At 39.1% G+C, this 19163-nt stretch overlaps 1 protein-coding gene across 1 annotated transcript in view; it reads right to left on the bottom strand.

Annotated features, from left to right (window-relative positions):
- Window positions 1-19163, bottom strand: part of KDM4C (lysine demethylase 4C) — a 397677-nt gene that overhangs the window by 283200 nt on the left and 95314 nt on the right. The window contains exon 6 of the mRNA XM_060199547.1: window positions 7212-7261. Within this exon, the coding sequence (XP_060055530.1) occupies window positions 7212-7261 (50 nt within the window). The remainder of the gene's footprint in view (window positions 1-7211; window positions 7262-19163) is intronic.

Here is a 19163-nt window from a genome sequence, read left to right as displayed (position 1 = left end):
CATAGGTCAAATCAGTGGAGAAAATAGTTAATGGTAGTTATAGTATTAATGGTAATTTCCTCATGTTTGGGAGGTACTCTCTGCCCTAATCCAGCTTTCTAGCCCTAGTCTCAACTATGACACCATCTTCCCAGAAAATATTCTTAATCCACCTGCATGTTAGGTAACAGGCTCAAGTAAAAATTACTTAAGTAATGGGTCCCTTGGAACAAAACAGACTTGCTAGCTTCTACCCACGTGAAGAGACCTAATTTGGGGAAGGGGGGGCAGTGGAGCACCTGGTTAAGCACACACATTGCAATGCACAAGGACCCCTGTTCAAGCCCCTGATACCCACATGCAGGCAGAAAGCATCATGAGTGGTGAAGCAGGGTTGCAGATGTCTCTCAATCTCTTTCTCTATCACTATCCCCCTCCTCTCTCAATTTCTGTCTCTATCCAATAATAAATTTAAAAAAAAAAATTTTTAATCCCCAATTTCATCTGTTCTATTACTACCTTTAGGTTCCTGTTTATTAGACAATTTAACCTGCTTCTCTTAAAAGCCTTCAAGTTTCAGAAACTACTATGAATCCATCCTGACTTCCCTGGGAGGACGACCTCACTAAGGTGTCACAAAGTCTAAACTCTTCAGAGCCCTACACCTCACTAGCGATAGAAACAGGATGAGGGAAGGTCGGGTAGTAGGCAGTGAAGCAGGTTAAGCGCACATGGCGTGAAGTGCAAGGACCCCATAAGAACAGGCATAAGGATCCCAGTTCAAGCCCCCAGCTCCCCACCTGCAGGGGGGTCGCTTCACAGGCAGTGAAACAGGTCTGCAGATATCTACCTTTCTCTCACCCTCTGTTTTCCCCTTCTCTCTCAATTAATCTCTGTCCTATAAACAATGACAGCAATAACAACAATAACAAAAACAACAAGGGCAACAAAAATGGGAGGGGATGGCCTCCAGGAGCACTGGATTCGTAGTGTAGGCACCGAGCCCCGGCAATAACCCTGGAGGCAAAAAAAAAAAAAAAAAAAAACAGGCTGAGGGTAGGAATCAACATGCCAACATCCATGTCCAACAGAGAAGTAATTACAAAAGCCAGACCTGGGACCTTCAGCACCCCATAAAGAATTTTGGTCCATACTCCCAGAGGGATAAAGAAAAGGAAACCTCTAATAGAGGGGAGGGATATGGAACTTTAGTGGTAGGAACTGTATGGAATTATATACCCCAATATCTTACAATATTGTTAATCATTATTAAATCAATAATAAAAATCTTTATGTGTCATAGATCAAAGGACTAATAACCAAATTTCATAATACCACCAAAATACATAAACATCACTTTACACCTGTGAGAATATCATACAATGCTGGGAAATTGTGCCGATGCAGTCACATCTGCCATGTTGTCCCCTCAGGCTACTGCTAGTTCCCGCGAGAGTTGGGACATGGGACATTCTCGGAGTGCCTGTTCAGCCATGTTGTGCCCTCAGGGCATTGTCTATATCCCCGTGATATTTGGAGTGCTTTGGTTACTCCTCCCCCCTCCCATTCTCACGAGAGTTATTATCCTATACTGGAGTGCTATGGTTACTCCTCCCCCTTCCCGTTCTCGCGAAAGCTGCTCCTATAAAAGCCTTTCTTCTTCCGCACCTCGCTCTCTTGCCAGCACTCCACCCCGGTGTTCAGACGTAGGAAAGGTTACTGCGTGAGGCGGCTACCTCCACGTGGCCCAACCTGCTTCTCTAGCACCCAACTCTGAGGTGCCAGTGCAAATAAAGATTTGTATTTCCTCTTCGCTCCAGACCCCCCTCTCTCTCTTCTCCGCGGCCCGCGCACAACAACAATACAATAGGAAAGACAGAAACACCAACGGTTGAAGAGGCTATAGTGGAAAAAATACTCTGCTATATTGCTGGTGAAACTTAAGAATAATGAACAGGAAGAGAAAATATTAGAATGAAACTTGTACCAGGTGTAGAGTACTGCACCAAAGCAAAGGATTCTAGGGAAGGAGAGAAAGGACAGGATGATATGGCAAGGGGATCTGCCAGGCTAGCGTCGTGGGCGGGAGAGAGAGATGATCCAGGAACCAAGCTCGTGGTGGTAGCAATACAAATTGTTATTCATGCGGGAGCCCCAGAGTCAGGCTGAGTGCAGTGAGTTAGGCCACGTGAAGCCAAAATCCCCAATTGCAGGTGTTGCCTCACCCTGCACGCCTGCCCTCCTCTAGGTTGGGACACGGAAGACAGAGAAACCAGAAACAGAAGTGGCTTTTATAGGATAAAACCAGAAGCAGCAAGTCAGAAACAGAAATGGCTAGGAAAGGGGGTAGAGAAAGGAAAAAGGCATGCTGGGAAGGTAGAACTTCCTAAGCAACTGTTGCGATGGTTTTAACTGGTGATATTAATGTACCCTCCAAGCAGGGCAGGTCTGGAAGTAGAAAGAAGATAGATCAATGGGTGGGGATCTTTCAGGAAAAACAATAATTATGTAAATAGGCCATAGTATCAGCAATTGCAGGATGGGGGTGGGAGCTGGCTTAATGCCTGACAGGGATCCTGTTGTGTCTCCTAGATGCCAATCAAGGGGAGATGAGAGGTTGTGTCTATGTGTTAAAGAGTGCACTGTAAATCATTAATGTCCTAATAAAAGAAAATTTAAAAAGATTTATTTTCTGTTCATTTTTCTAACTGTTGCTTTTTTAACAAGTCAAAATTTAACTTGTAACACCTAAATATAAGGATCTAGAAGAAATATATTCGCTTCTAACATACTGCCCTCTCGGGGAGTCGGGCTGTAGCACAGCGGGTTAAGCGCAGGTGGCGCAAAGCACAAGGACCGGCATAAGGATCCTGGTTCGAACCCCGGCTCCCCACCTGCAGGGGAGTCACTTCACAGGCGGTGAAGCAGGTCTGCAGGTGTCTATCTTTCTCTCCTCCTCTCTGTCTTCCCCTCCTCTCTCCATTTCTCTCTGTCCTATCCAACAATGACAACAACAATAATAACTACAACAATAAAAAAACAAGGGCAACAAAAGGGAATAAATAAAATAAATAAAATTAAAAAAAAAAAATTTAAAAAAAAAAAAAAAACATACTGCCCTCTGGACAATATTACAAGTGACTCACATTTTCAAAGTCAGGTGTACAAATACAAAACACATATTCTATTTTGAGAGGAACAAAAACTAAGCAAAGTGAACTCCCTTCAGCTTATTTTAAGTATTAGCACTCTGTTCACAATAAGAAGTCAATAGAGTATCATCTTTCACAAAGAATTCAGTTGTTCTCCATATATTGTAATCCAAATCTTTGTTATAAAATAGCAAATATATTGTCTTATTTCTAAAACAGATAGGATTTAGACATTCTAAAAACTGAAAATCTTTGAAGCTGTCATTCTCAATTTATTGTAACTCTATCCTTCTTTATTTCACATTTGATTGTAGAACACTAAAAAAGGGGGAAATGCAACAACAATATAAGCAAACATAGTATAAAACTGCTGTAATTCACTTAAGACATTTTATTACACTTATGGCTACATACTGTTGAGGGGAAAACTGTAACTGAGAAAGCAGCTGAAGGGCAAATTCCAACTCCTGGCTTTATTAGATGCAAGCCTAATGTCTTTCAGATAAAATATTTGTAGGTGCCATAGTCAATCAAGATTTCAATAGAAACCAAAGATGAAAGCATTCATGCATAAAAGGCAAGTGTGATAATTATGATGTAGAGACAAGATAATGGAAAATAACCTAGGCTGCTTTTCATTTATGTATCAAATGCTGTCTTGACCTAGACATCCTCTAATGCTCCATCACATTTCATCACATTTTATCATTTTAATTTTTAGCAGTATTCAATTAATTTAGCTTGCATCAGGTCATCAGATGAGAATTCTCCACTATCTTAAAAGGGTATTTTCCCTGTATCATTTATCAAAATGAGAATACAAAATAATTTGGAACAGACATGTAACTGAGTTGAGTTCCTTACTCTTCCTTTATAATATTCAGTAATTTCTTACTAATTAAGAAAAGGATTCTGTTTTCCTGCAGTGACACTTTTAGAAAGTTTGCAAAGTGCTAACAATGCATAGCAGAAATCTAACCATGTGACTCCATACTGTAAAGTTTATATTGGTTCTATTTTTAAAATTCGTCAGTAGTGAGGCAAGTAGGAGATAGTGGAATAATTAAAGAAGACAGGGGAGGGCAAGGGAGATATCATAGTAATTTATGTAACAGACTTCCATGCCTGAGGCTCAGAAGTCCCAGATATAATCCCTAGCACCGCCATCAGCCAAAGCTGAGCAGAACTCTAGTCCAAAAAAATAAAGAAAAGAAGACAGATCAGCACATAAATTTAGTATAAAGTTCACTCTCTGTGTATTTAAAGATTATGGTAATCATTTTCTAAGCTGTGCTCTAATCTATTATCCAGAACCAGGAATTCATCTACCTTAATATTCATGAAAATTGCACATAACAAAGTTCAAGATTACATTTACATTGCTATTATTACGATAATATATAACATTATCAAAATACTATGGCTTTATAGTCATTAGGCTGCCAAATTACAATAATGCTTCTTACAAATGTGATATTGTCAACTGCTCCCTTCCAATGCTAATTTAGAAACTTTTTCATGTCATGAACATTTTCTGTTCAGAACTGCAAAGTCAAAGAAGACAGTTTCTCAGTCCCTATTTCCTTATTACTTGGAAGCATACTACATAATGCCAGAACAAAAGTCCTTTCCCACTAGAAAACAAGCATAATACCAGTGAAACAAAGATCAGTTCAGAGCTTTTTTTTTTAAAAAAAAAAAGGCAATACTTACCAACAATTTTAACCTGGAAATATCTGAATTGCTTATCTTTATTAATCAACTGGAACTCTACTTGAAAACAAGCACTACTAGCATATTTCTTTTTGGTAAGGATGACTAGCAAAACTAAAAATGAGGTTGAAAGAACAAATCTGTTTCTCCTAGGTGACGACTATGTATCTTTAAGATAGAGATGAGGAAGGTACCCTTACAAGAAACAAATGGGCTGAGTGAAACCATTAAAAAAGGTGCTGGAAGATATATTCTATACGGATTTTATACCTATGGACAAAATCATAAAAAAAAAATTTAAATAAAATAAAAAACTCCAAGGAATACCAAAGGAGACCACCTGGGACTGCAACAAGACAGGACTAGAACAGGACAGGAACCCACCAAATCACTGGTGAGTGCAAACACTATCTTATTTAATGGCAGCCCAGTAGACCAAACAAAACTACAAGTCAGGAGATTTAATATCACCCTTTAGTGGAAATAATATGGCAACAACAACAACAAATCTTATAGAAACCTGCACTCTGGAGAGTCAGGCAGTAGTGCAGCAGTTAAGTGGCGTGAAGCGCAAGGACCAACATAAGGATCCAGGTTGGAGGCCCCAGCTCCCCACCTGCAGGAGAGTCACTTCACAAGCAGTGAAGCAAGTCTGCAGGTGTCTATCTTTCTCTCCCCTTCTCTGTCTTCCCCTCCTCTCTCTATTTCTCTCTGTCCTATCCAACAATGACAACATCAATAACAACAACAATAAAACAACAAGGGCAACAAAAGGAAATAAATATTTTTTTAAAAATTTTAACCTGCACTCTGGGAGTCGGGTGGTAGCACAGCGGGTTAAGCGCACGTGGCGCAAAGCATAAGGATGTGGTAAGGATCTTGTTTCGAGCCCTGGGCTCCCCACCTGCGGGGTCGCTTCACAAGCAGTGAAGCAAGTCTGCAGGTGTCTATCTTTCTCTCCCCCTCTCTGTCTTCCCCTCCTCTCTCCATTTCTCCATGTCCTATCCAACAACGATGACATCAGTAACAACAACAATAATAACTACAACAATAAAAAAGCAAGGGCAACAAAAGGGAAAATAAATAAATGTATATTAAAAAATAAAAAAAGAAGTAGGAAGATAAATACAGACAGGTAATTGGAAAAACTGATTGTATATCATCGTAAGACTGGCAGAATTAACACCACTGGAGGACTACAATAATAAAACAAGGGCAATAAAAGGGAATAAATAAATAAATAATCTTCACTCTGAGATTCAACATGAGTACTACATGGAATTTACTTTAAGGGTGCAACTTTTGGAGGCCAGGCTGTGGTGCACCAGATTAAGCACACAAAGTACGAAGTACAAAGACCCAAGCAAGGATCCTTGTTCAAGCTCCCAACTCCCCACCTGCGGGGGGGTCACTTCACAAGCAGTGAAGCAGATGTCAATCTCTATCTTCCCCTCTCAATTTTTCTCTGTCCTATCCAAAAAAAAGAAAAAAATGGCTGTAGGAGCAGTGGACATAGTGCAGGCATGAAGCTCCAGTGTTATCACTGGAGACAATTTAAAAAAAGGGAGCAGGTAGAGGGGAGGAAACAACTCTTTTTTTTTTTTTTATTCCCAGGGTCATCGCTAGGGCTGGGTGCCAGCACTACAAATCCACTGCTCCTGTTAGCCATCTTTTTTCCATTGTTGTTGCTGCTGTTGGATAGAACAGAGAGAATATGAGAGAGGAGGGAAAGACAGAGATGGGGAGAGAAAGGCATCTGCAGAGCTCTTTCACCACTTGAGAAGCAACACCCCCACAAGTGGGAAACTACTGCTCAAACCGGGATCCTTGTGCCAGTTTTTGCACTTTGCACTGTGTGCTTAACATGGTACACTACCACCGGGCCCTGGGATGCAACTTTTAAAAAAGAAAACTATTACTCACATAAAGATGTTTAATATATTATGTAAATGAGAAACATGGTAACTATACAAAACATTAGGTGCAATCACTTGATAAAATATTATTAAGTAGACAACCAAAGTTATCATGAAGATTATTCAACCAAAAAAATATATAATCAAACTGTATATAAGACTGTGAAAACTATGGGGTTGGACTGAAGTGGCACTGAACTTTGGGGTAAGGTGCAAAGCTATAAGCCTGTAATCTTAAAATATTGTAAACCACCGTCAAATCATAATAAAATGCTTAAGATTATGCAACAAGCAAAATTATTGATATAAAAAATCTAACTGTTCAAACAGAGAAATATTTAAAAGCCAGTAACATTTAAAAAGTCAAATTATTAGAGTAGTATTGCATACTATAAAAATAAACCTAAAAAAGCGATAACCTTCCTAAACAAGAAACAGAGAGTGAATTTACCTTGAGCTAGTCTTTCAAGTCGTTTTCCATGCTCCGGGGGAATTGCATACCTAAAATTTCAAACAATAATAAAAAAAAAATTAGGTTCATAACTTCTATTGCTAAACACATTAATGTTTAAAAAAATTCTACAACAAATTCCACTTATATAAACTGAGTAGAAGAAAAAAACATAGAGGTGTAACCCTTGGACAACAGAGAGAAAAAAAAAACAATCTTACAAAGCCTCTATTTTAATGCTCTACCTCACTATCTTAACTGCATCTCAACTGAATTTTACAGATTAGGGAACAAAGACACAAGGCCACTAAACTGACTGGCCAAGAAGGCAGCCAAAATCACTGCATAGCAATCATAGCAAGGAAACCTTCACACACTGTCTCAATAACATCCATAGTACCTGAACAATCCAAAGGTTTGTAGTTGTTGTTTTTACTATTTGTTATTTTACTTTAGTCTTCAGGTGTTTTGGGGTTGTTTGTTTGGCTGGTTTTTAAGAAAGTCTGAGTGGTGGGCTAGTCTGGGGAGATAGCTCTACATGCAAGAGAACAGAATTTGAATGCCTTAGATCCCAGGTTCAATCCCCAGCACCATCATACTACAATAATATTTATAGTCCCTAAGGACATTGTGATTTTTCTAATCATTTCAAATTTAAAAATACAGGCAGCAAAGACAGAGAAACTCTCAACTAAAGGTAGCAATCTGGGGAGTCGGGCAGTAGTGCAGTGGGCTAGGTGCAGGTGGCACAAAGCCCAAGGACCAGCTTAAGGATACGGGTTCCAGCCCCAGGCTCCCCACCTTCAGTGGGGGTCGCTTCACAGGCTGTGAAGCAGGTCTGCAGGTGTCATTTTTTCTCCCCCTCTCTGTCTTCCCCTCCTCTCTCCATTTCTCTCTGTCCTATCCCAACAACGACAACATCAATAACAACAAAAATAATAACTACAACAATAATTTTAAAAAGGCAACAAGAGAAAATAAATATTAAAAAAAAATTTTTAAGGTAGAAATCTGATTGCTACCCACTCTATTCCACATAAACCAGTCACATTCAACACTGCATCCATCTGCCTGACTGGCTTCTGCCCCCTTCAGCTATAACTGCTTCTACAACTGCTAACCACCATGGTACCACCTCTGTGGGCGGAGCAGTAGCAGCTTTCTACCCAGATCCAGCTCTGGCCACTGCCTCCACAGCTGCCATGCAGATTCAGTTATGCCCCTACCAATTTTGCCCTGAGTCTACTGTAACTAACCCCTACACAGATAAATGACCAAGGTCTGCACAGAGAATCAAGCAGAATGGGAAAACAAAGTGAATAATCTGCAATGTTAGACCAAGACAGCAGGCTGAAGAAAATCTTCAATCAGTAGAGCTATATAAACTTCCCAATAAAGACTTCAAAACTATAGTCCTAGTGATGCTCAATGCATTGACATGAATTACAGAGGAGTGCTACAGTAAATTCATAAAAACAATGAGGGAATTTATAGAAAAAAATCATCAGTGAGCAGGGCACAAAGACTACAGTAACCAAGTAAAGAAAACATGCATGCATGCACACACACTGACTCACAGAGAGAGAGAGAAAGAGAAAGAGAGAGGGGGGTGAGAAAAGAATACTAACAAGAAGAGAAATATCGAAGATAAAAATGGAGAACAAGATAAGATACTTGAAACTACCAGTTCCACTCATGGGGGGTTGTGGAGGGGAGATAGCAAAAGAGAAGAAATCAGTAAAATAAATAATGGTAAGAGAATTATAAGACAACATAAAGAGCAATAATATAATTTGTGTGATGGGGGTACAGAAAAAAAAAAGAAAGGGTAATCATATCTAAAGAAATTTTTATCTGAGAACTTTCCCAAATAAAGATAGGACACAACTCCCTGCCCTGGCAAATCCAGCAGGCTAGGAGAGAGGTGAAAAATATTATTGCAAATCTTAGTTAACAAAGGCAGCTAAAATGGCAAAAGTCAGAGGCTAGATAATTCTCAAGGCTGCTAGAGAAAGGGAGAGTTAGCCATAAAGCAAATCCCATTAGACTATCAGTTGATTTCTCAACAAAAACACTAAAAGGCTAGAAATGACTACAGGTTATACTCAAAGTTTTAAATGGAAAAGACCTCACTCAAGAATACTTTATCCTGACAGATTATAAAGCAAGATTTAAAGAGGCACAAAGAGCTTTTCAGATAAACATAAAAGGATGCATTGTCACAAATACTAGATATACTAAAGGGACTCATATGAATTGAAAATATAGAATGGTCTCAATCATATGGAAAAAAACAAAGTCACAAAAGCAAACAAAGTACAGTGAAAACTGGACTTGGTCAGAAGAGTTGGGATTAAGAGGTTGTGGGGAGTTATGGTTCAGTGGACTTAGGTGACTAGACATTGGTACTGACAGGGGTGGTAGCAGAGTAATACTTTTTTAAAAGGTGAGAAATGGCAGTTCTAAAACATTTATAGGTGTGTAAACCAAGGTTACCTCATAAACAAAAATTACTAATCTACTTTCCTTTCATTTAAGCAGCTTTGGAACTGGGAAGATAGTTCACATGCAAGAAAGTGGCTGTTTCAACTATATGACACAGGTATGAGCCCCAGCTCCTATTACACTGTAGGAAGATTTAATGCTTCAGTGCTTTAGTGTCTTTCTTGCTTCCCTCTGTCTCATTTTTTCTGTAGAAAAAGTTGACCTGCAGTAGTGAAGGATGGCAAAGAAAGACAGACACACACGTGCGTGTGAGAGAGACAGAGAGAGAAAGACGTTTAGTTATTTCATTGTTTACGTGAACTTAAGAATTTTGGTTATGGGGGTTCCCGGAAGATGGCGGACTGAGAAGCTGCTAGTGGCTGAGCTCTGACCACATCTCCTGGAAACGGTAGGATTTTCTGCCTTTAGTAGGCCAGCCAATAAGGGGTCCTAGCGATGACACCAAGGAGGTGACTATAACTTAATTTGGGTTAAGAATTAGAGTAGGAAAAAAGGGGGAAAAAATTTTTTTTCTTCCTTTTAATTTCTAAGCATACCTCCTTCCCGCCCACCCCCCAATAACCAGTCCCTGGGGACCAGCTCCTAGCAGGATTCCCTGCTAGGAGCTCCTTTTCTTTACCAAATTCCTATCCCACCAGGGAGTATCATTAATTCTAAATCTATACCCTTCTGAAACCTCTAGCCTTTTTTCTTTCTAAGTAGCCAACCCCTCCCCACCTCACCCCGCATAGCTAATTAAATAATTAAAAATACATTAAAAAAAAACCTTTCCTTTCACTGCCCTTTTATGACTGTTCTTTTTCTTATCTTTTTCTTTTTTTCTCTCTTTTATTTTCTTTTTCTCATTCTTGTCATCCTTTCTTCCTTAATCCTACAGCTTCCAAAGTCACAGCCCCCAGCCCCCACACCACCAAACAGTGTGCTTCTTTGAATTCACTGATACACATTTGGGTATTTCCTTTCACTGCTCTTTAATTACAGCTCTTTTTCTTATCTTTTCCCTATTCTCTCTCTTGCCTTTTTTTTTTTTATCTTGTCATACACTTCTTCCTTCTTCTTTGCCTTTCTGAATTTGTGAATTATTTGGGGGAAGAAATCTGACTCAGAGTGGACTCTCTATGTGTGTATCTCTGCTCTAGTTCCCTTTCCCCTCTTGTTACCCCTAGAATATACACTGGATAGTTGATTTGCATAACTTTCTATTCTTGATATCCTTTCTTTTTTTTCTCTTTCTTCTTCACTGGGATTTGGTTACTATTTATTCACAGACTGGAGAAATTGTTTGGCTAACTGGTAACGATCAAACTGCTTCAATACTTGCTTCAGTTGCTACTGTAATTCCTGAGGTTGGTGAGTGCAATTGTCATAAAGGTATTTAGTACAGTGTTACTTGTACTCAAGACACAACAACTGAGGAACAACAGAGCATAAAAAAAAAAGAAACACATAAATCAAAAAAAAATGGGTAGATCAAAAACAAATAAAACTGCTACTCCAATTAATGAAGACAAGAGCCCAGAAGAAACTACAAATCAGTCAGAAGTAACCATAGATAAGAAAAGTATGCAAGCAATAATAAACTTATTAATCACAGAAATGAAAACAACATTGGAGGAAAGGAATGGCAGTATTAGGGAAACAACAGTTGAGACCCCCCCAAGGAAAATACTGATTATCTCAAAGCAATTAGAGAACTGAAAGCTGAAATAGCTGTAATGAAGAAAGAAGCTGAGGCAAGGGAAAGCAGACTAACAGAAGCAGAAAACAGAATTAGTCAGAGGATGAGTTAAAGAAAACAAAGAAAGAGGTGAAAGAGCTTAAAAAGAAATTGAGAGACACTGAAAACAACAACAGAGACATATGGGATGATCTCAAAAGAAGTAACATTTGTATAATTGGCCTGCCAGAGGAAGAAAGAGAGGAAAGGGAAGCAAACATTCTAGAGGAAATAATAGAAGAAAACTTCCCAGACCTGAATAACAGAAAGGACATCAAGATTCAAGAGGCCCAGAGAGTACCAAACAGAATCAACCCAGACCTGAAGACACCAAGACACATCATAGTCACAATTAGAAGAAGTAAGGATAAAGAAAGGATCCTAAAGGCTGCAAGAGAGAAACAAAAACTCACATACAAAGGAAAACCCATAAGATTATCTACAGACTTCTCCACTCAAACTCTAAAAGCCAGAAGGGAATGGCAAGATATCTATGGAGCCCTGAATGAAAAAGGGTTTCAACCAAGGATAATATATCCTGCTAGACTTTCATTCAAACTAGATGGAGGGATCAAAACTTTCTTAGACAAACAACAGTTAAAGGAGGCAACCATCACCAAGCCAGCCCTGAAAGAGGTTCTGAAAGACCTCTTATAAACAAGAACATCACTATAATACTTGCAATATATCAGAGCAAACAAAAATTTTTTTTGAACAATGGCACTACATTAAATCCATAATATCAATAAACGTCAATGGCTTAAACTCATCCATCAAAAGGCACAGGCTGGGGGGATGGATCAGAAAACATAACCCAACCATATGCTGCTTGCAAGAATCCCATCTGTCACAACAAGATAAACACAGACTTAAAGTGAAAGGATGGAAAACTATCATACAGGCTAACAGACCACAAAAAAGGGCAGGAACAGCCATTCTCATCTCAGACACGATAGATTTTAAATTAAATAAAGTAATAAAAGATAGGCAAGGACATTACATAATGATTAGAAGATCAATCAGCCAAGAAGACTTAACAATTATTAACATCTATGCACCCAATGAGGGACCATCTAAATACATCAAGCACCTACTGAAAGAATTTCAAAAATACAGCAATAGTAATACAATAATAGTGGGAGACTACAATACCCCACTCTCACACTTAGATCAACAAAGCAGAGAACCAATAAAGATACAAGAGAATTGAATGAAGAGATTGACAGACTAGACCTCTTAGACATTTTCAGACTCCGTCACCCAAAAAAACTGGAATACACCTTCTTTTCAAATCCACATAACAAATACTCAAGGATAGACCACATGTTAGGCCACAAAGAGAGCATCAATAAATTCAAGAATACTGAAATCATGCCAAGTATCTTCTCAGACCACAGTGGAGTAAAACTAACATTTAACAACAAACAGAAAATTATTAAAAGTCACAGAATTTGGAAACTTAAACAACATACTCCTTAAGAACCACTGGGTCACTCAAGCAAGAAATTCAAAAGTTCCTGGAAAAAAATGAAAATGAAGACACAACCTATCAAAATATTTGGGACACACCTAAAGCAGTACTGAGAGGGAAACTTATAGCCATACAATCACATATTAAACACCAAGAAGAAGCTCCAATGAACAACCTTACTGCACACCTCAAGGACTTAGAGGAAGAGGAACAAAGGAACCCTAAAGCAACCAGAAGGACAGAAATCACTAAAGTTAGAGCAGAAATAAACAACATCGAAAATAAAAGAACCATACAAAAGATCAATGAAGCCAAATGTTGGTTCTTTGAAAGATTAAACAAAATTGACAAACCCCTAGCCAGACTCACCAAACAAAAAAGAGAGAAGACTTAAATTAATAGAATTGTAAACGATGGAGGAGATATCACAACTGACACCACAGAAATCCAGAGGAACCCTTCTGCACTACTGGTGGGAATGTAAATTGGTACAGGCTCTGTGAAGAGCAGTCTGGAGAACTCTCACAAGGCTAGACATGGACCTTCCATATGACCCAGTAATTCCTCTCCTGGAGATATATCCCAAAGACTCCATAATACAAAATCAAAAAGATATGTGTACATCTATGTTCATAGCAGCACAATTCATAGTAGCTAAAACCTGGAAGCAAACCAGGTGCCCAACAACAGATGAGTGGCTAAGAAAGCTGTGGTACATATACACAATGGAATACTATGCAACACTTAGTAACAATGAACCCACCTTATCTGACACATCTTGGACAGAGCTAGAAAGAATTATGTTAAGTGAGATAAAGATGAGTATGGGATGATCCCACTCATCGACAGAAGTTGAGAAAGAAGAACAGAAAGGGAAACTAAAAGCAGGATCTGACTAAATCCAGAGTAGGGCAACAAAGTAAAAACCCTATGTGGGGGGGGGGTGGACATTCAGCCCCCTGGGGCAGTGGGGGGGGGGCAGGGGTAGTAGGGTGGAATGGGACACAGTCTTTTGGTGGTGGGAATGGTGTTTATGTACACTCCTATTAAAGTGTAGTCATATAAAGCAGAATTCAATTAATGTGAGAGGGGAAAATTTGATTGTATGTCTCAAACTTTTTTAAAACAGACTGAGTCTTTTTAATACATAGGTTGAGTCTTTGATATGTTGACTCTCTCAAAAGCCTAGACCAGGTAGAACAGAAGCAACCAGTGGCACATCTATATACAAGATGCTGGGTATTATCCAGCAAACCCTAACAACGGGACTTTTCATAGTTAACCCAATTACCAAATAAGATGATAACCCAATTACCATATAAGATGATAACAAATAAGATGTCTTCTTAAACACTAAGACAGCAGGAACCTCACATTTCCACTATAGAGCCTATATTCCCCCAAGTCCTGGACCATAGGGTGGGTCCCATTTTCCTGCATGCTTTTCTCATATCAAATAATATTGCATCCACCAACTGCAACCTAATCAAAGCAACTAGTGCCACCCCAACATGCTTCACTTCAGACTGTGTCCAGAGACTTCAGGTGTGGAATGACAAACCTTCAGCTTCATTATTCGGGTGAAACCTTTCTTTAGTATTAGTATTAATACTAATTATATTACTAATTAGAGAATTATTATTATACTAATTAGAGAATACTAATTAGTATAATAACTATAAACTAGTGCAAAATATATACCATAAACTAGTGCATAAACTAGTGCAAAATATATACCTGAAAGCAGAAGTACACAAGAGCCTGCAGTGAGTACCCCCCCCCCCAACACTTCATCTACACTATTCCAGCCTTTAGGTCCATAATTGTTCAAACAATTTGTTTGGCTTTGTATGTTAACTCTCTTTTCAGCCACCAGGTTCCAGATGCTAGCACTATGCTGACCAGACTTCCCTGAAATGAAGACCCCACCAATGTGTCCTGGAGCTCCGCTTCCCCAGAGACCCACCCTACTAGGGAAAGAGAGAGGCAGACTGGGAGTATGGACCCACCAGTCAACGGCCATGTTCAGTGGGGGAAGCAATTACAGAAGCCAGACCTTCCACCTTCTACAACCCACAACGACCCTGGTTCCAGACTCCCAGATGGATAGAGAATGGGAAAGCTATCAGGGGAGGGGATGGGATATGGAGATCGGGTGGTGGAAACTGTGTGGAGTTGTACCCCTCCTGTCCTATGGTTCTGATAATGTCTCCTTTCTTAAATAAATTTAAAAAAATAAAAAAAGAAGAATTTTGGTTATAAAACTCTTAACCAGACTGGCATACTTTATTGATGAGTCTTTAGTCACTATCAGATCACCCTGTCACCTGGGGCCCTATTTGGGGACTCCTGAGATTCCCAAACAGACATAATGTGCCTAGACCTCAAATATATCCCTCTGTCTATTGTTACTGTTCATCTCTATCAGGAACAACAAACTAGACCCCTTTGTGGGCCCCCCGTAGGTCCTTGCCCTCAACTTGGATCAACAAGGTAGATAACGTTCCATACTCCAAAGGGAGGATGTACAAATTACTCTATGCTACATCAGAGGAAGATGGGTTGATACTGGGGCAGTTTGAAATGTTCCTACTTATAACCACAGAATGTGAGCTCAGATCTACAGAGATGCAGAGGTCATATTGGCTCCTAAGCTGAATATGGGCCCCAGATCACATCAAATTGATGGGGTTTATAGTCAACAATATTTATACCCCTTTCCCATATTAGGGAGTTATGTTCATCCCTGATCCAGCTTTCTGGTCCTTTTCCAGTCATGACATCACCTCCCCAGACAATAACTTGGATCCACCTGCATATCAGATTTCAGGCTCAGGGTAAAAAAGCAAAAAAAAAAAAAAAAAAAAGCTAGTATAGCCACAGGCCCTTTGGAATATAACTAAAATATGTCTACTAGCTATCTACAAAATGGAGGAACCCCCCCAACTCTTCATCTGCACTACTCCAGTCTTTAGGTTCAAGATTAGTCAACATCTTGTTTGGCTTTGTATGTTAACTCTCCTTTCAGCCACCAGGTTCCAGATGCTAGCATGATGTCAGCTAGACTTCCCTGGACAGATAACCCCACCAATGTGTCCTGGAGCTCCAATTCCCCAGAGCCCCACATCACTAAAGAAAGAGAAAGGCAGGCTGGGAGTATGGATCAACCTGTCAACGCCCATGTTCAGCGGGGAAGCAATTACAGAAGTAGGACTCTCCACCTTCTGCATCCCACAATGGCCTTGGGTCCATACTCCCAGAGGGTTAAAGAATAGGAAAGCTATCAGGGGAGAGGATGGGATACGGAGTTCTGGTGGTAGGAACTGTGTGGAGTTGTACCCCTCTTATCCTATGGTTTTGTTAATGATTCCTTTTTATAAATAAAAAAATAAAATAAAAACCTCTTGCCCTTGAATAGGATAAGTACTAGCTTCTACTTCATATTGTTTTCAAAACTGCAATTATTAAACTTATGTACTATGAACTTGGTAGTAAAACTTAAAACAATAATCTCATTATATGTTACATAAGCACTAAAATTTAGATGTAATTTTATGGAGAAATTTAAAAAAATTTAAAATAGAGTTAACTGATTATTTCACAGCTTAAGTAAAAAATATTCGTTATTAAGAATGATGGATTCACCTTCTTTGCCTCATCTTGGATGAAGCTTGAAGGAATCATGCTAAATGAGATATACCAGAAAGAAAAAGATGAACATGGGATGATCTCTCTCATGGACAGAAGTTGAGAACTAAAAACAGAAAGCAGAAATACAAAATAGAATCTGGAGTGAGATGCATCAAAGAAAAGGAGGGGGGATGTAGGGGGGAGGGTTAAGTAAGCCCTGGTGCATGATGGTGGAAGAGGACCTAGGCTGGAGGTGAGACTGCTTTGTAGAAAACTGAGAAATGTTAGGTATATACCAACAACTGTTTTTACTGTAAACCATTAATCAACCCAATAAACAAGATATTATTCTTAAGACCTATTTTTGCTATTTACTAACTCAATATACATTAAACACAAGTTACTTTTTACTAAAGTAACTTTTCTAATTTTACTTAACACTACACTTGGTTACATTTAATGCCACTGATAACATATGCAAAATTTAATTGGATCCTATGTAAGTAGGCAATTCTCTAAAAGAAAATTCAGCCATATATCTTGTCCCTTAAGGCATTATTAATAAAATTATTCCAACTGAATTAAGAAGATAGAGTTTTAACACAACTAAAAGACAACCACTCGATGTATATTTATGACTGTCTGAGAAATTTTCAACTCTTGGTTTATATACCAAATATACTCAGAAAAGGGGTGATATATTCATTCCAGACATTTCCTATAGCACACATATGCATACACATGTGCACACACATAATGACTATATATACCTAGGTGTTGGACATGAATAAAGATTTTATTGCCACATTCATTTTCTGGAAAATCAAGTTAAAGGTTTTTAATCTGAAATTCAACCATCTGTTCACAGAAAATGTAAGTACTATGTACTTCCACACAGTTAGACAAAAAGACTCTACTTCAAGTCTTGAGAACTGTCTACCTGTCAATCTCATATTTCCTTTCTCAGATGATCTTTACTACGCATTACTTAATTTCAGCGATACAAGTAAACTATTTCCCAGGTACAGTTGCTTTTATCATAGTCATTAGGTGTGGGGCAATGTTTCAGTCTATTTCCATATACTATAAAATCCAATAAAATCATTTCAAGATCATAAATTATTATTAATAAAATTCACATGGTAGGGGCTGGGTGATGACGCAGCAGGTTAAACGCACATCATGATGCACAAAGATTGGAAGTCTCAACTTCCAGACTATTTCAACATCTAATTCAATCAAAACTTTCTCTCGAAACTCAAGCCTCAGGTGTCCTTCGTCATCTTCTAGCATTTGCCCTTCTTCCGTAGGCAGCTAACAGCGTCAGGTTGAGCCTGATGTAAAGTTTCGAGACCTCCTTTGAATCTGGAGAGGTGGCAGTCGTTGACTATGTGGGTCACAGTCTGTCTGTAGCCGCAGGGGCAGTTCGGGTTGTCTCTGGCTCCCCAGCTATGGAACATAGCGGCGCACCGGCCATGGCCTATTCGATAACGATTGAGGAGGGCCCAAAGATAACATGCTAGGTCAAAGCCGGGTTGACGATTGCAGGGGTCTGTGATGAGGTGTTTGTTCTTTACCTCAGCTGACTGCCAACTCTGTTTCCAAGAGTCTGGAACAGAGAAGTTCAGTGTAGGCGTAGGAGTCAGGTCTCCTTATTCTGCCTAGTCTCCTATTCATTCACCCTGAATGTTATGCAAACATACTGAGCTTTGAGACCCATGGGTTATGAAGGACAAAATATGTTCAAATAAATGGGCAGGCTCCAGGCACACAGTTTCCACTTAAATGGAATGGGGTGGGGGTGGGGTCTAATTTCCCAATATCATTACTCTGAAAATGTAGTCCTATAAATGTAGTTGCCAGTACAGAAAATATCCATTTTTATAACAATGAAAATAATAATAATAAAGATATATCAGATAGAAGCATATGCCCTTCCAAAACTGAACCAAGAAGAACTACAAAACCTAAATGCACCAATCACAGACAAAGAAATCTAAACTGTTATTAAGAATCTCCCTAACAACAAAAGTCCTGGACCAGATGGCTTCACAAACGAATCCTACAAAACCTTCAGGAAACAGTTAATACCCATACTCCTAAAGCTTTTCCATAAGATCAAAGAAACAGGGACACTCCCTTCCACTTTCTATGAAGCCAACATCATTCTGATACCCAAAGCAGATAGAGACACAACAAAAAAAGGAAAACTACAGACCAATATCTCTGATGAACATAGATGCCAAAATATTAAAAAAGATCTTGGCCAACACGATACAACAGCACATCAAAAAGATTGTTCATCACGACCAAGTGGGATTCATCCCAGGAATGCAAGGCTGGTTCAACATCCGTAAGTCAATCAATGTCATTCACCACATCAATAAAAGCAAAGCCAAAAACCACATGATTATCTCAATAGATGCAGAGAAAACCTTTGACAAAATCCAACACCCATTCAAAACCCTCCAAAAAATGGGAATAGATGGGAAATTCCTAAAGATAGTGGAATCCATATATAGCAAACCAACAGCCAACATCATACTCAATGGACAGAAGTTGAAAGCATTACCCCTCAGATCAGGGACTAGACAGGGCTGCCCACTATCACCATTACTCTTCAACATAG

This window comes from Erinaceus europaeus, chromosome 10, assembly GCF_950295315.1.
Source record: "Erinaceus europaeus chromosome 10, mEriEur2.1, whole genome shotgun sequence".
NCBI lineage: Eukaryota > Metazoa > Chordata > Mammalia > Eulipotyphla > Erinaceidae > Erinaceus > Erinaceus europaeus.
The sequence above is the reverse complement of the archived record's forward strand: the minus strand, read 5'-3'. Positions and strand labels throughout refer to the sequence as shown.